The sequence below is a fragment of the Oryzias latipes genome, chromosome 14 (genome assembly GCF_002234675.1).
Source record: "Oryzias latipes chromosome 14, ASM223467v1".
Classification (NCBI taxonomy): domain Eukaryota; kingdom Metazoa; phylum Chordata; class Actinopteri; order Beloniformes; family Adrianichthyidae; genus Oryzias; species Oryzias latipes.
In genome coordinates, this window is record NC_019872.2 from 30,174,570 (window position 1) to 30,187,974 (window position 13,405).

Sequence of the window (13,405 nt, forward strand, 5' to 3'; positions counted from 1 at the left end):
CAGATTACCAGAGGAACCAGAGAACTTTAGGTTCTGCAGGTTCTGCTGCCGATGACCAGAGAACTTTAGGTTCTGCAAGTTCTGCTGCAGATTACCAGAGGAACCAGAGAATTTTAGGTTCTGCTGCAGATGATCAGAGGAACCAGGGAACGTTAGGTTCAACAGGTTCTGCCGCTGATGACCAGAGGAACCAGAGAAATTTAGGTTTTGCAGGTTCTGCTGCAGATGATCAGAGGAACCGGTTATTTAGGTTCTGCTGCAGATTACCAGAGGAACCACAGAACTTTATGTTCTGCAGGTTCTGCTGCAGATTACCAGAGGAACCAGAGAATTTTAAGTTCTGCTGCAGATGATCAGAGGAACCCGAGAAATTTACGTTCTGCCACTGATGAGCAGAGGAACCGGATATTTAGGTTATGCAAGTTCTGCTGCAGATTACCAGAGGAACCAGAGAACTTTTGGTTCTGCAGGTTCTGCTGCCGATGACCAGAGAACTTTAGGTTCTGCAAGTTCTGCTGCAGATTACCAGAGGAACCACAGAACTTTAGGTTCTGCAGGTTCTGCCGCTGAAGACCAGAGGAACCAGAGAATTTTAAGTTCTGCTGCAGATGATCAGAGGAACCAGAGAACTTTAGGTTCTGCAGGTTCTGCCGCTGATGACCAGAGGAACCAGAGAATTTTAGGTTCTGCTGCAGATGATCAGAGGAACCAGAGAACTTTAGGTTCTGCAGGTTCTGCCGCTGATGACCAGAGGAACCAGAGAAATTTAGGTTCTGCAGGTTCTGCTGCAGATGATCAGAGGAACCAGAGAAATTTAGGTTCTGCTGCAGATGACCAGAGGAACCAGAGAACTTTAGGTTCTGCAGGTTCTGCTGCAGATGACCAGAAGAACCAGAGAACTTTAGGTTCTGCAGGTTCTGCTGCAGATGACCAGAGAACTTTAGGTTCTGCAAGTTCTGCTGCAGATGATCAGAGGAACCACAGAACTTTAGGTTCTGCAGGTTCTGCTGCAGATTACCAGAGGAACCAGAGAATTTTAGGTTCTGCTGCAGATTACCAGAGGAACCAGAGAACTTTAGGTTCTGCAGGTTCTGCTGCCGATGACCAGAGAACTTTAGGTTCTGCAAGTTCTGCTGCAGATTACCAGAGGAACCAGAGAATTTTAGGTTCTGCTGCAGATGATCAGAGGAACCAGGGAACGTTAGGTTCAACAGGTTCTGCCGCTGATGACCAGAGGAACCAGAGAAATTTAGGTTTTGCAGGTTCTGCTGCAGATGATCAGAGGAACCGGTTATTTAGGTTCTGCTGCAGATTACCAGAGGAACCACAGAACTTTATGTTCTGCAGGTTCTGCTGCAGATTACCAGAGGAACCAGAGAATTTTAAGTTCTGCTGCAGATGATCAGAGGAACCCGAGAAATTTACGTTCTGCCACTGATGAGCAGAGGAACCGGATATTTAGGTTATGCAAGTTCTGCTGCAGATTACCAGAGGAACCAGAGAACTTTTGGTTCTGCAGGTTCTGCTGCCGATGACCAGAGAACTTTAGGTTCTGCAAGTTCTGCTGCAGATTACCAGAGGAACCACAGAACTTTAGGTTCTGCAGGTTCTGCCGCTGAAGACCAGAGGAACCAGAGAATTTTAAGTTCTGCTGCAGATGATCAGAGGAACCAGAGAACTTTAGGTTCTGCAGGTTCTGCCGCTGATGACCAGAGGAACCAGAGAATTTTAGGTTCTGCTGCAGATGATCAGAGGAACCAGAGAACTTTAGGTTCTGCAGGTTCTGCCGCTGATGACCAGAGGAACCAGAGAAATTTAGGTTCTGCAGGTTCTGCTGCAGATGATCAGAGGAACCAGAGAAATTTAGGTTCTGCTGCAGATGACCAGAGGAACCAGAGAACTTTAGGTTCTGCAGGTTCTGCTGCAGATGACCAGAAGAACCAGAGAACTTTAGGTTCTGCAGGTTCTGCTGCAGATGATCAGAGGAACCCGAGAAATTTACGTTCTGCCACTGATGACCAGAGGAACCGGATATTTAGGTTATGCAAGTTCTGCTGCAGATTACCAGAGGAACCAGAGAACTTTAGGTTCTGCAAGTTCTGCTGCAGATGATCAGAGGAACCACAGAACTTTAGGTTCTGCAGGTTCTGCTGCAGATTACCAGAGGAACCAGAGAATTTTAGGTTCTGCTGCAGATGATCAGAGGAACCAGGGAACGTTAGGTTCAACAGGTTCTGCCGCTGATGACCAGAGGAACCAGAGAAATTTAGGTTTTGCAGGTTCTGCTGCAGATGATCAGAGGAACCGGTTATTTAGGTTCTGCTGCAGATTACCAGAGGAACCACAGAACTTTATGTTCTGCAGGTTCTGCTGCAGATTACCAGAGGAACCAGAGAATTTTAAGTTCTGCTGCAGATGATCAGAGGAACCCGAGAAATTTACGTTCTGCCACTGATGACCAGAGGAACCGGATATTTAGGTTATGCAAGTTCTGCTGCAGATTACCAGAGGAACCAGAGAACTTTAGGTTCTGCAGGTTCTGCTGCCGATGACCAGAGAACTTTAGGTTCTGCAAGTTCTGCTGCAGATGATCAGAGGAACCACAGAACTTTAGGTTCTGCAGGTTCTGCTGCAGATTACCAGAGGAACCAGAGAATTTTAGGTTCTGCTGCAGATTACCAGAGGAACCAGAGAACTTTAGGTTCTGCAGGTTCTGCTGCCGATGACCAGAGAACTTTAGGTTCTGCAAGTTCTGCTGCAGATTACCAGAGGAACCAGAGAATTTTAGGTTCTGCTGCAGATGATCAGAGGAACCAGGGAACGTTAGGTTCAACAGGTTCTGCCGCTGATGACCAGAGGAACCAGAGAAATTTAGGTTTTGCAGGTTCTGCTGCAGATGATCAGAGGAACCGGTTATTTAGGTTCTGCTGCAGATTACCAGAGGAACCAGAGAATTTTAAGTTCTGCTGCAGATGATCAGAGGAACCAGAGAAATTTAGGTACTGCTTTCTCAGGTCTGCTTGGAGGTTTTTGATGTTTGGACAGCAACTGAAACAAGCATCGACGTCTGACATTTTGGGCTCACCGGTTCTGTCGGCAGGCTCCGCCCCCCCGCGCCGTCTTCTCCGCTCAGCTGCGTTTCTGCAGCAGAAAACAGGAGGAGGTGAAACGAAGGAGCAGAGGATCACCGGTTGGAGGCTTCTCAGGCTTTAAAAAACATCAGGACAAAGAAACAGAGATGGACCTGGACAAATATCAGCATCCTTCTGCTCTTCCTCCTGGTGCTGCTCCTCTTCCTCCTGGTCTGGATGCTCCTCGGTGGTCCTTCCTCTTCTCAGCATGAGGCCTGGTCTGAAAACAGGAAGCAGGACTGGTGGAGAATAGCATCTTCCCCGTCATCCTGGGTGAAGACTCCCCGTTGGAACCTCCCACGCTGAAAGGGGAGGAGCATACCTCTGAGAAGCACGAAGACGAGGAGATCCCGCCGCTGTTTCAGGTGATGAAGCTTTCTGTGGAGGACAGAAGGGGGATGATGTCTGAACATCGGCTGCTCCTCAGTCACAGGACAGCTGGAGGAGTGTGTGTATAAGTGTGTGTGTGTGTGTGTGTGTGTGTGTGTGTGTGTGTGTGTGTGTGTGTGTGTGTGTGTGTGTGTGTGGGGGGAAATCACACCTCTGGCTCCGGCAGGATTGGCTCCGCCCACTCGGCCTTCCTGGGCAAACGCCTCTGCGCCTGCTTCAGGCTCTTCTCGTAAACCTCCATCTGCGCCTCGATTACCTGCAAACAAAGGTCAAAGGTCATAACTTTCACTTTGTTTGTTCACGTTACTTCAGAACTGAATCTCCTTCCTATGACCTTGGCATTGTCTCCTCTCCTGTGGTGTTACACAGGGTTCTGCTGCAGGCTTGCTCTGTTCGTCTTAGACTAAATGTTTCCACTTATGCAGACGACATCGATTTCTAAGCATCTGTAGAGTCTTGAGGAAAAGTCTACTGAAACTTTGAGCCTCACCTGAAGACAAACCTCTTTCTGACAGCGTTCCTGAAGCACAAACCTCCATCATTCGGCAAACGTTGGACCTTCTCAGTTATTTTAGAACATCTGAGGTCATGATGGAATTCAGTCATCGTAGCTTCATGTTCTCACACCTCTCCCTTCATCTTTCTCTCAGCTGTGACCTCAGCCTTTCTTCTAAAACCTCACATTGTTCCAACCCAATGTTCTGGTGTCTTTGGGTTTTTAGAGGTCACAGTCAAGGTCACATCTCCACAGGTCTGATGTCATGTCCATCAGTTCAGATCAAGAGATGAAGAAAAGCTGCTTCACGATGGTCGTGTTTTCTCAATCAAAGCGTTTGTTCTCTAAACGTTTACCAGACAGAAGAAGAAGGAACTCTAGAAGCAGACCCCCCCCCCCGGTCACCTGGGTGTATGCGTCAGGGTCCAGACCAAGGGGGCAAAAGGGGATACCCCAAAAGTAGTGCACCGTCTGTCCACCAGGGGTCTCTCTGCACGCAGGCCTGAGAACTTCCTCTGTGGAGGTGGCTGGTTCTTTTCTGCAGGCGGGAGCAGATGTAGAAGAGGAGTGTTGGTCTGAGCTGCTGCAAGAGTTACAGAAGAAGAAGAGAAACGGATAAATCCTCGAGGTCTGCACATCAGGAAAAGCAGTTTGGGGAAGCCTGACGCTCTGTGGGTGTCACAGTTACAGGAAGCCTGACGCTCTGTGGGTGTCACAGTGACAGGAAGCCTGACGCTCTGTGGGCGTCACAGTTACGGGAAGCCTGACGCTCTGTGGGCGTCACAGTTACGGGAAGCCTGACGCTCTGTGGGCGTCACAGTTACGGGAAGCCTGACGCTCTGTGGGCGTCACAGTTACGGGAAGCCTGACGCTCTGTGGGCGTCACAGTTACGGGAAGCCTGACGCTCTGTGGGCGTCACAGTTACGGGAAGCCTGACGCTCTGTGGGCGTCACAGTTACGGGAAGCCTGACGCTCTGTGGGCGTCACAGTTACGGGAAGCCTGACGCTCTGTGGGCGTCACAGTTACGGGAAACCTGACGCTCCGTGGGCGTCACAGTTACGGGAAACCTGACGCTCCGTGGGCGTCACAGTTACGGGAAGCCTGACGCTCCGTGGGCGTCACTGTTACGGGAAGCCTGACGCTCCGTGGGCGTCACAGTTACAGGAAGCCTGACGCTCCGTGGGCGTCACAGTTACAGGAAGCCTGACGCTCTGTGGGTGTCACAGGAAGCCTGACGCTCTGTGAGTGTCACAGGAAGCCTGACGCTCTGTGGGTGTCACAGGAAGCCTGACGCTCTGTGGGTGTCACAGGAAGCCTGACGCTCTGTGGGTGTCACAGGAAGCCTGACGCTCTGTGGGTGTCACAGGAAGCCTGACGCTCTGTGGGTGTCACAGGAAGCCTGACGCTCTGTGGGTGTCACAGGAAGCCTGACGCTCTGTGGGTGTCACAGGAAGCCTGACGCTCTGTGGGTGTCACAGGAAGCCTCACGCTCTGTGGGTGTCACAGGAAGCCTGATGCTCTGTGGGTGTCACAGGAAGCCTGACGCTCTGTGGGCGTCACAGTTACGGGAAGCCTCACTCTCCGTGGGTGTCACAGTTACAGGAAGCCTGACGCTCCGGGCGTCACAGTTACAGGAAGCCTGACGCTCTGTGGGCGTCACAGTTACGGGAAGCCTCACGCTCTGTGGGTGTCACAGTTACAGGAAGCCTGACGCTCCGGGCGTCACAGTTACAGGAAGCCTGACGCTCTGTGGGTGTCACAGTTACAGGAAGCCTGACGCTCTGTGGGCGTCACAGTTACGGGAAGCCTCACGCTCTGTGGGTGTCACAGTTACAGGAAGCCTGACGCTCCGGGCGTCACAGTTACGGGAAGCCTCACGCTCTGTGGGCGTCACAGTTACGGGAAGCCTCACGCTCTGTGGGTGTCACAGTTACAGGAAGCCTGACGCTCTGTGGGCGTCACAGTTACGGGAAGCCTGACGCTCTGTGGGCGTCACAGTTACGGGAAGCCTGACGCTCTGTGGGCGTCACAGTTACAGGAAGCCTGACGCTCTGTGGGCGTCACAGTTACGGGAAGCCTGACGCTCTGTGGGCGTCACAGTTACGGGAAGCCTGACGCTCTGTGGGCGTCACAGTTACGGGAAGCCTGACGCTCTGTGGGCGTCACAGTTACGGGAAGCCTGAGGCTCTGTGGGCGTCACAGTTACGGGAAACCTGACGCTCCGTGGGCGTCACAGTTACGGGAAACCTGACGCTCCGTGGGCGTCACAGTTACGGGAAGCCTGACGCTCCGTGGGCGTCACTGTTACGGGAAACCTGACGCTCCGTGGGCGTCACAGTTACGGGAAGCCTGACGCTCCGTGGGCGTCACAGTTACGGGAAGCCTGACGCTCCGTGGGCGTCACAGTTACGGGAAGCCTGACGCTCCGTGGGCGTCACAGTTACAGGAAGCCTGACGCTCTGTGGGCGTCACAGTTACAGGAAGCCTGACGCTCTGTGGGTGTCACAGGAAGCCTGACGCTCTGTGGGTGTCACAGGAAGCCTGACGCTCTGTGGGTGTCACAGGAAGCCTGACGCTCTGTGGGTGTCACAGGAAGCCTGACGCTCTGTGGGTGTCACAGGAAGCCTGACGCTCTGTGGGTGTCACAGGAAGCCTCACGCTCTGTGGGTGTCACAGGAAGCCTGACGCTCTGTGGGTGTCACAGGAAGCCTGACGCTCTGTGGGCGTCACAGTTACGGGAAGCCTCACTCTCCGTGGGTGTCACAGTTACAGGAAGCCTGACGCTCCGGGCGTCACAGTTACAGGAAGCCTGACGCTCTGTGGGCGTCACAGTTACGGGAAGCCTCACGCTCTGTGGGTGTCACAGTTACAGGAAGCCTGACGCTCCGGGCGTCACAGTTACAGGAAGCCTGACGCTCTGTGGGTGTCACAGTTACAGGAAGCCTGACGCTCTGTGGGCGTCACAGTTACGGGAAGCCTCACGCTCTGTGGGTGTCAGTTACAGGAAGCCTGACGCTCCTGGCGTCACAGTTACAGGAAGCCTGATGCTCTGTGGGCGTCACAGTTACGGGAAGCCTCACGCTCTGTGGGTGTCACAGTTACAGGAAGCCTCACGCTCCGGGCGTCACAGTTACAGGAAGCCTGACGCTCTGTGGGCGTCACAGTTACGGGAAGCCTCACGCTCCGTGGGTGTCACAGTTACAGGAAGCCTGACGCTCCGGGCGTCACAGTTACAGGAAGCCTGACGCTCTGGGCGTCACAGTTACGGGAAGCCTCACGCTCTGTGGGTGTCACAGTTACAGGAAGCCTGACGCTCCGGGCGTCACAGTTACAGGAAGCCTGACGCTCTGTGGGCGTCACAGTTACAGGAAGCCTGACGCTCTGTGGGCGTCACAGTTACGGGAAGCCTCACGCTCTGTGGGTGTCACAGTTACAGGAAGCCTGACGCTCTGTGGGCGTCACAGTTACGGGAAGCCTCACGCTCTGTGGGTGTCACAGTTACAGGAAGCCTGACGCTCCGGGCGTCACAGTTACAGGAAGCCTGACGCTCTGGGCGTCACAGTTACAGGAAGCCTGACGCTCTGTGGGCGTCACAGTTACGGGAAGCCTCACGCTCTGTGGGTGTCACAGTTACAGGAAGCCTGACGCTCCGGGCCAGGGCTCCAGACTGCGAGCAATTGGTCGCATTTTGCAACCAAAATTTGAGAGTGTGCGACTGAATTTTACATCCAGTCGCACATGTGCGACCAGTAAATTTGCCTCCCCCACCCTTCGTATTTTTTTATACATTAAACGTGGAAGGGGCACGTCAATGATCAATGAAATAATCAATGAGACGCGAGCGCACACGCACGCAGGCAGACACACACACTCGCGCACATACTCATGAAACGCGAGCACACACTCGCGTGATGCCTGTGTTTGAGGCGGCCACTGCGTGTGAGAAGAATAGGGAAAGCCACTGTGAGTGGCTAAAATGCGTGTAGGGGGAGGGGCCTAGAGCTGACCAACCAATCACAGTGGGGTATATGACTCTTGGGGGCGTGACAATGACAGGGTTTGAAAGCAGGACACCTGACAGCGCCCTCCCCGGACCACATGAAGGAGTTCCTTACTTTCCTTTAGAACGTATCTTTTCGCTCGTAATTTTCTAAATACATGCAGTCCGTGCTGAACTTTTCTCTGGGCCGCACAGACCCGGAGGAAGGTTTAGGTTTTGGTTACGGTTACGGCGGCGCATCAAACGGGTTACGGCAGCTCACCGCTCCCGCGGGAGTCGGGTCAGCTGAGGAGAATAAATGTCCCACACCTACATGCGTGACAGCTAACGGGGCTTGAACTTTAAACACGCTCGAGCAAAAACAACATTAGTTTTAGACTCACTGAAAATACGTGTGGAAAATGCAACGATAGACGTGTTTGAGATGAACCAGCACCTCGCCTGGATCGTTTGGGGGGGGGGGCTGTGAGATGAAAGCGAATCTGCAGCAAGACTGAAGGAGAACAGGAAATGGAGTTGTCCTTAACATTCAGTTTAGTTTTAATATTCTTCTTATATATTTTATGATTATTTAAGGTTTTGTAATGTATGTAGCCTTTTTTAATGAATTGGTATTTTAAATTATTTTAATTAATCCCTCCACTACAAAAACCATCAGGACACATGTCCCATAATGCATTGTTTTGTAGCCTGTAGGGCAGCTTTCAGTCAGTTCAGTTTCCAGCTGTGTCCGGGTAGGTTTGCCCCTTGCTCTCACCCCTTTCTCCTGAAATTTTTGTGATGATTGACAGTTAATGTTGGAGCAAAAACAAAAATATATGTCACACACCATGTGATCTGCGCAGCGTTGTGTTCACCTGGGTGATCTCAAACACGGTTATTGTGCATCTTGGCTGCACCTATTTGGTGTCACCAAGATAAATTTCCATCAGTTTTCTTAACCATTTGTACTGTCATGACAGCGATGCTTTTGTCAGTTTACCTTCTTGTTGCATCTTCAAGAGTGCAGATTAAAATGTGACACTGAATTTGAAACAGCACATTGTAATTTCTGCATCTATTATTAAAGTATTTATTAGTAATACAGTGGAAATTAGTAGATTTGGTTAGAATTTTGATTTACGGTATGCGCCCCTAAATTTTCTAGTTGTGCCCCTAAAATTTTCAGTTAGGGGCCACTGTGCTCCTAGTGAAAAAAGTTAGTCTGGAGCCCTGCGGGCGTCACAGTTACAGGAAGCCTGACGCTCTGTGGGCGTCACAGTTACGGGAAGCCTGACGCTCTGTGGGCGTCACAGTTACGGGAAGCCTGACGCTCTGTGGGCGTCACAGTTACGGGAAGCCTGATGCTCTGTGGGCGTCACAGTTACGGGAAGCCTGACGCTCTGTGGGCGTCACAGTTACGGGAAGCCTCACGCTCCGGGCGTCACAGTTACAGGAAGCCTGATGCTCTGTGGGCGTCACAGTTACGGGAAGCCTGACGCTCTGTGGGCGTCACAGTTACGGGAAGCCTGATGCTCTGTGGGCGTCACAGTTACGGGAAGCCTGACGCTCTGTGGGTGTCACAGTTACAGGAAGCCTCACGCTCCGTGGGTGTCACAGTTACAGGAAGCCTGATGCTCTGTGGGCGTCACAGTTACGGGAAGCCTGACGCTCTGTGGGCGTCACAGTTACGGGAAGCCTGATGCTCTGTGGGCGTCACAGTTACGGGAAGCCTGATGCTCTGTGGGTGTCACAGTTACGGGAAGCCTGACGCTCCGGGCGTCACAGTTACAGGAAGCCTCACGCTCTGTGGGCGTCACAGTTACGGGAAGCCTCACGCTCTGTGGGTGTCACAGTTACAGGAAGCCTCACGCTCCGTGGGTGTCACAGTTACAGGAAGCCTGATGCTCTGTGGGCATCACAGTTACGGGAAGCCTCACGCTCTGTGGGTGTCACAGTTACAGGAAGCCTCACGCTCCGTGGGTGTCACAGTTACAGGAAGCCTGATGCTCTGTGGGCGTCACAGTTACGGGAAGCCTGACGCTCTGTGGGTGTCACAGTTACAGCAAGTCTGACGCTCTGGCTGTCTGGGTTACAGGAAGTCTGACGCTCTGGCTGTCTGAGTTACAGGAAATCTGACTCTCTGTGGGTCTGAGTTACAGGAAGTCTGACGCTCTGTGGGTCTGAGTTACAGGAAGTCTGACTGAGTTACAGGAAATCTGACTCTCTGTGGGTCTGAGTTACAGGAAGTCTGACGCTCTGTGGGTCTGAGTTACAGGAAGTGCTGCGGTTTAACAGCACATTTAAAAGTTTCCTGAAGCTCAGAGAAGCCAGAGATTTTCTGCAGATCATCACAGTTGCATACATTGCTGTGAGATGAACAAGAAATGGCCACAGACTTCATTTCCTGTTTGAACAGTTTGTTTTTTCAACACATTTTCGTCACACTGCCCCACAGCCTGTGCTGCCCCCTGCTGGATCTTGGTTCCACTGCCCATCTCCCCTGGTTAAACACAGACTCTGCCTTCACTGTGATGTACCTGTGGTTGGGTGCAGCGTTGTCCATTGAAGCTGCTGGAGCTTCAGTCCCGTAAAGGCGTCTTTCTTTGGGGAAAACCGGACTTGGAGACCTGAGCAGCTGCGGCGGCGAGACGGAAAGGAGAAGTTGTAACAAGCAGAAGACGCTCAGTCGAGAAGTTTCACAGAAACGCCAGAGGAGCAGGATTGTTTTGTTACCGTGACGTCGTCCTCGTCTGACCAGACCAGCATCATGTTGCTGCCAGGCGGCGTGTAGCTGCACGATGCATTCCTCTGCTCCTCTGCGACTGCAGGAAGCTGGAGGAGGAAACAGGATGAAGCAGAACCCCACAGGCAGCTCTTCCCACCACTGGACTCACCTGTCTGCAGTTCTGGTCGTCCCGCCCTGGGGTCTGCATGTGTGGGGGGCTCCTCTGTTGTGAGGCAGCAGTGCTGAGGATCTCCGAGGGGCTTCGGAGGAACACTGGGCTTCTGCAACTTAAAGGGGGCGTGGGACTTTCCTGAGAGGAGGAGACAAGCTCTGGGCCTGCGGTTGGGCTACCGGGGGTTTTAGGGTTACTCTGGGGAAAGGTGGGGCTTCTGGTCCAGGTGGACTTCTGCGTCCAGCTCCAAGTGTCCTGAGAAGAAGACACAAACCCAGAGTGTCTGCAGCTATCCACCACTTCCTCGCTCAGTCGGTCCACGTGGACTACAGCCCTGCAGCCGGTCAGCGGGAACACCGGCGACTCCTGAGGCTCAGACTCGTCGATCCGGGTGGAGTCAGAGCTCTGGATCCCAAGAAAACAGTTAAAGACAAGAGCTTCAAGAAAACCTGAAGGTGAGCCGCTGGCGTCTCAGACTGACCTGTGGGGAGTCTAGAGGAGCAGGGGGAGGGTTGCAGGAGTCAGCTGAAGCTTCAGAGTCTGTTCTCTCCGCTTGGGACAGATCCAGCATCTCCGGCAGATGACTTCCTGATTTCTTCAACCTTTTTTTCCGGATCTCCTCTGTCTTTTCTTTGAGGTGAAACACAAACTCAGTGGCTTGATCCGGACAGTTTCTGTATGTAGGGCAGCTGAGAACCCACCTGAGAAGGGTTCAGGTGAGCACCCGCTGTCCAGACCTGCCGGACTGCCTCGAAACAGCTTCTCCCCGTTTGGAAACGAGAGCTTCCGTCGAGACAGAAGGTGTGGTGACCCGCTGGAGAAGGCGGTTTGGAACGGCTGGGTTTGGTCAAACATCTGCAGGAAAAGAGTCCGCATCATCCTAAACCTCTTTGTGTCTGTCAAACACGCCAATGAAGATCAAAGAACATGGTCCACATCGGAGGTAGGACCTCCATCCAGCAGGACGGCCTCCAGACCAAAAACTGTTCAAATCCCATCTGTCCTCCACACTGTCTGTGACCCAAAAGACCATCAGCAGCCGCCTCCCTTCTCGGAAGAGAACAGGGGCCTCATTTATAAACGTTGCGTACGCACAAAAGAAGGCGTACGCCACTCTCTACGCAATAGTTGAGATTTATAAAAAGCAAACTTGACGGGAAAATGTGCGGTCCTTCACGCTCTGACCCAGGCGTACGCACAAAAACGGGTGAAATGAGAAACGGCGACACCGTCGGCAGATGGAAGAAACACGTGAAAGTGACAGTGTGTGCCAAATCGTGCCGGCATGTGCTGTGCTACACAATGTGGCACAGCTTAAAAACGTGCCTCTACCCCCTGGCGCTGATTGCTGTGTTGGCCCCGACCCTGAACCCCATCCCCACGCATTTGAGCCATTTGCTGCTGCTGTGCGCCAGCGTTTGGAAGTGATGCGTCGCTTGTAAAGAAAAAGAGGTGTGGAAAATATTATTTATTTAAGAATTCCCTCATCGTGCAGTTTATTTCAGTCAGGGCGATCTTGATTTCGCCCAACTCCTTGGCCACCTCTCTGATTGAACTACTGACTTCCCTCTGCATTTCAAGGACTGCATCGGTGAGGACGCGCCCACTGCTGGAGGGTTGAGAGCCGCGTGCCGTGGAGACGCTGGGGCCAGACGGCTACTCAGCTGCAGCATCGTAACCACTGGCCCCGCTGGAACACCCAGCAACTAAAATAAAATTGTTCTATATTAATAATCTGTAATTGTGTAGCCTGCATACATGTGACTTGACTGCATTCATTTGAATTATTTCTCTTACCTGTGTCACCCTGACCCTGGCGCGTAGGCGTCCCCTCCGTCTCAGTCAGGTGACTGAGGCGGAGGAGGACGCTGATAAGGGGGACTTAATAGGGATTCCCCAATAATAGCGGCCAGTTTCTCATCAAGAGGGGTCAGCTCCGGCCCCCCCCCCCCACCCCCCCACGTGGCGGACACACTCTGCCGATGCAGCGCTAGACGTTTTTTTGCCTCGACTTTGATGTCCGATCATTTCTTTCATTTCTTTTTTGTTTAACCACGGTCCGAGGTTGTGAGGCTGCAGCATTTACGGCGTCTGCCACCGTTTGCCATCACGTGCCTTTTTGGCATTAGTAATGCCCACACTGTGCCCCAAACAACCCTTTTCTCCTCTTTTCCACCTCGCCAACGATAATTTCTACTTCACATTGAGTGAAGTTACTTTTTTTGATTTCCTCTGTGTTTGCCATGATTTCCCAATCAATGAATATTAATTTGTGGGCGTTTCACGGACTATTTATGGGCAACTATGGGCGTGTCACGAAGCCGCAAAAGCTGCGCTGCATTTAGAATTGGTTGTGATTTATTAAGGGAAAGATGCGTAGGATGTGCGTGCGCACGGTTTTATAAATCCGAATATTTCTGTGCGTACGCACGTCCTATGTTTCATCCGTACGCCACTTCTGACGCAAATCCTACGCAAAGTTTTATAAATGAGGCCCCAGGACTTCC

The 13,405-nt window shown here is 52.2% G+C and overlaps 1 protein-coding gene across 4 annotated transcripts in view; it reads right to left on the reverse strand.

Annotated features, from left to right (window-relative positions):
- uimc1 (ubiquitin interaction motif containing 1) overlaps window positions 1-13,405 on the reverse strand; it is a 41,822-nt gene that overhangs the window by 25,334 nt on the left and 3,083 nt on the right. For 2 of the 4 annotated variants that reach the window (XM_023962917.1, XM_023962916.1), the window contains exons 5-14: window positions 11,600-11,753; window positions 11,380-11,528; window positions 10,896-11,303; window positions 10,735-10,833; window positions 10,539-10,636; window positions 4,423-4,600; window positions 3,673-3,777; window positions 3,454-3,509; window positions 3,245-3,351; window positions 3,086-3,141 (exon numbers count right to left, since the gene is read on the reverse strand). In XM_023962917.1, the coding sequence (XP_023818685.1) occupies window positions 3,086-3,141; window positions 3,245-3,351; window positions 3,454-3,509; window positions 3,673-3,777; window positions 4,423-4,600; window positions 10,539-10,636; window positions 10,735-10,833; window positions 10,896-11,303; window positions 11,380-11,528; window positions 11,600-11,753 (1,410 nt within the window). The remainder of the gene's footprint in view (window positions 1-3,085; window positions 3,142-3,244; window positions 3,352-3,453; window positions 3,510-3,672; window positions 3,778-4,422; window positions 4,601-10,538; window positions 10,637-10,734; window positions 10,834-10,895; window positions 11,304-11,379; window positions 11,529-11,599; window positions 11,754-13,405) is intronic. The other 2 variants (XM_023962919.1, XM_023962918.1) reach the window with 2 other exon arrangements.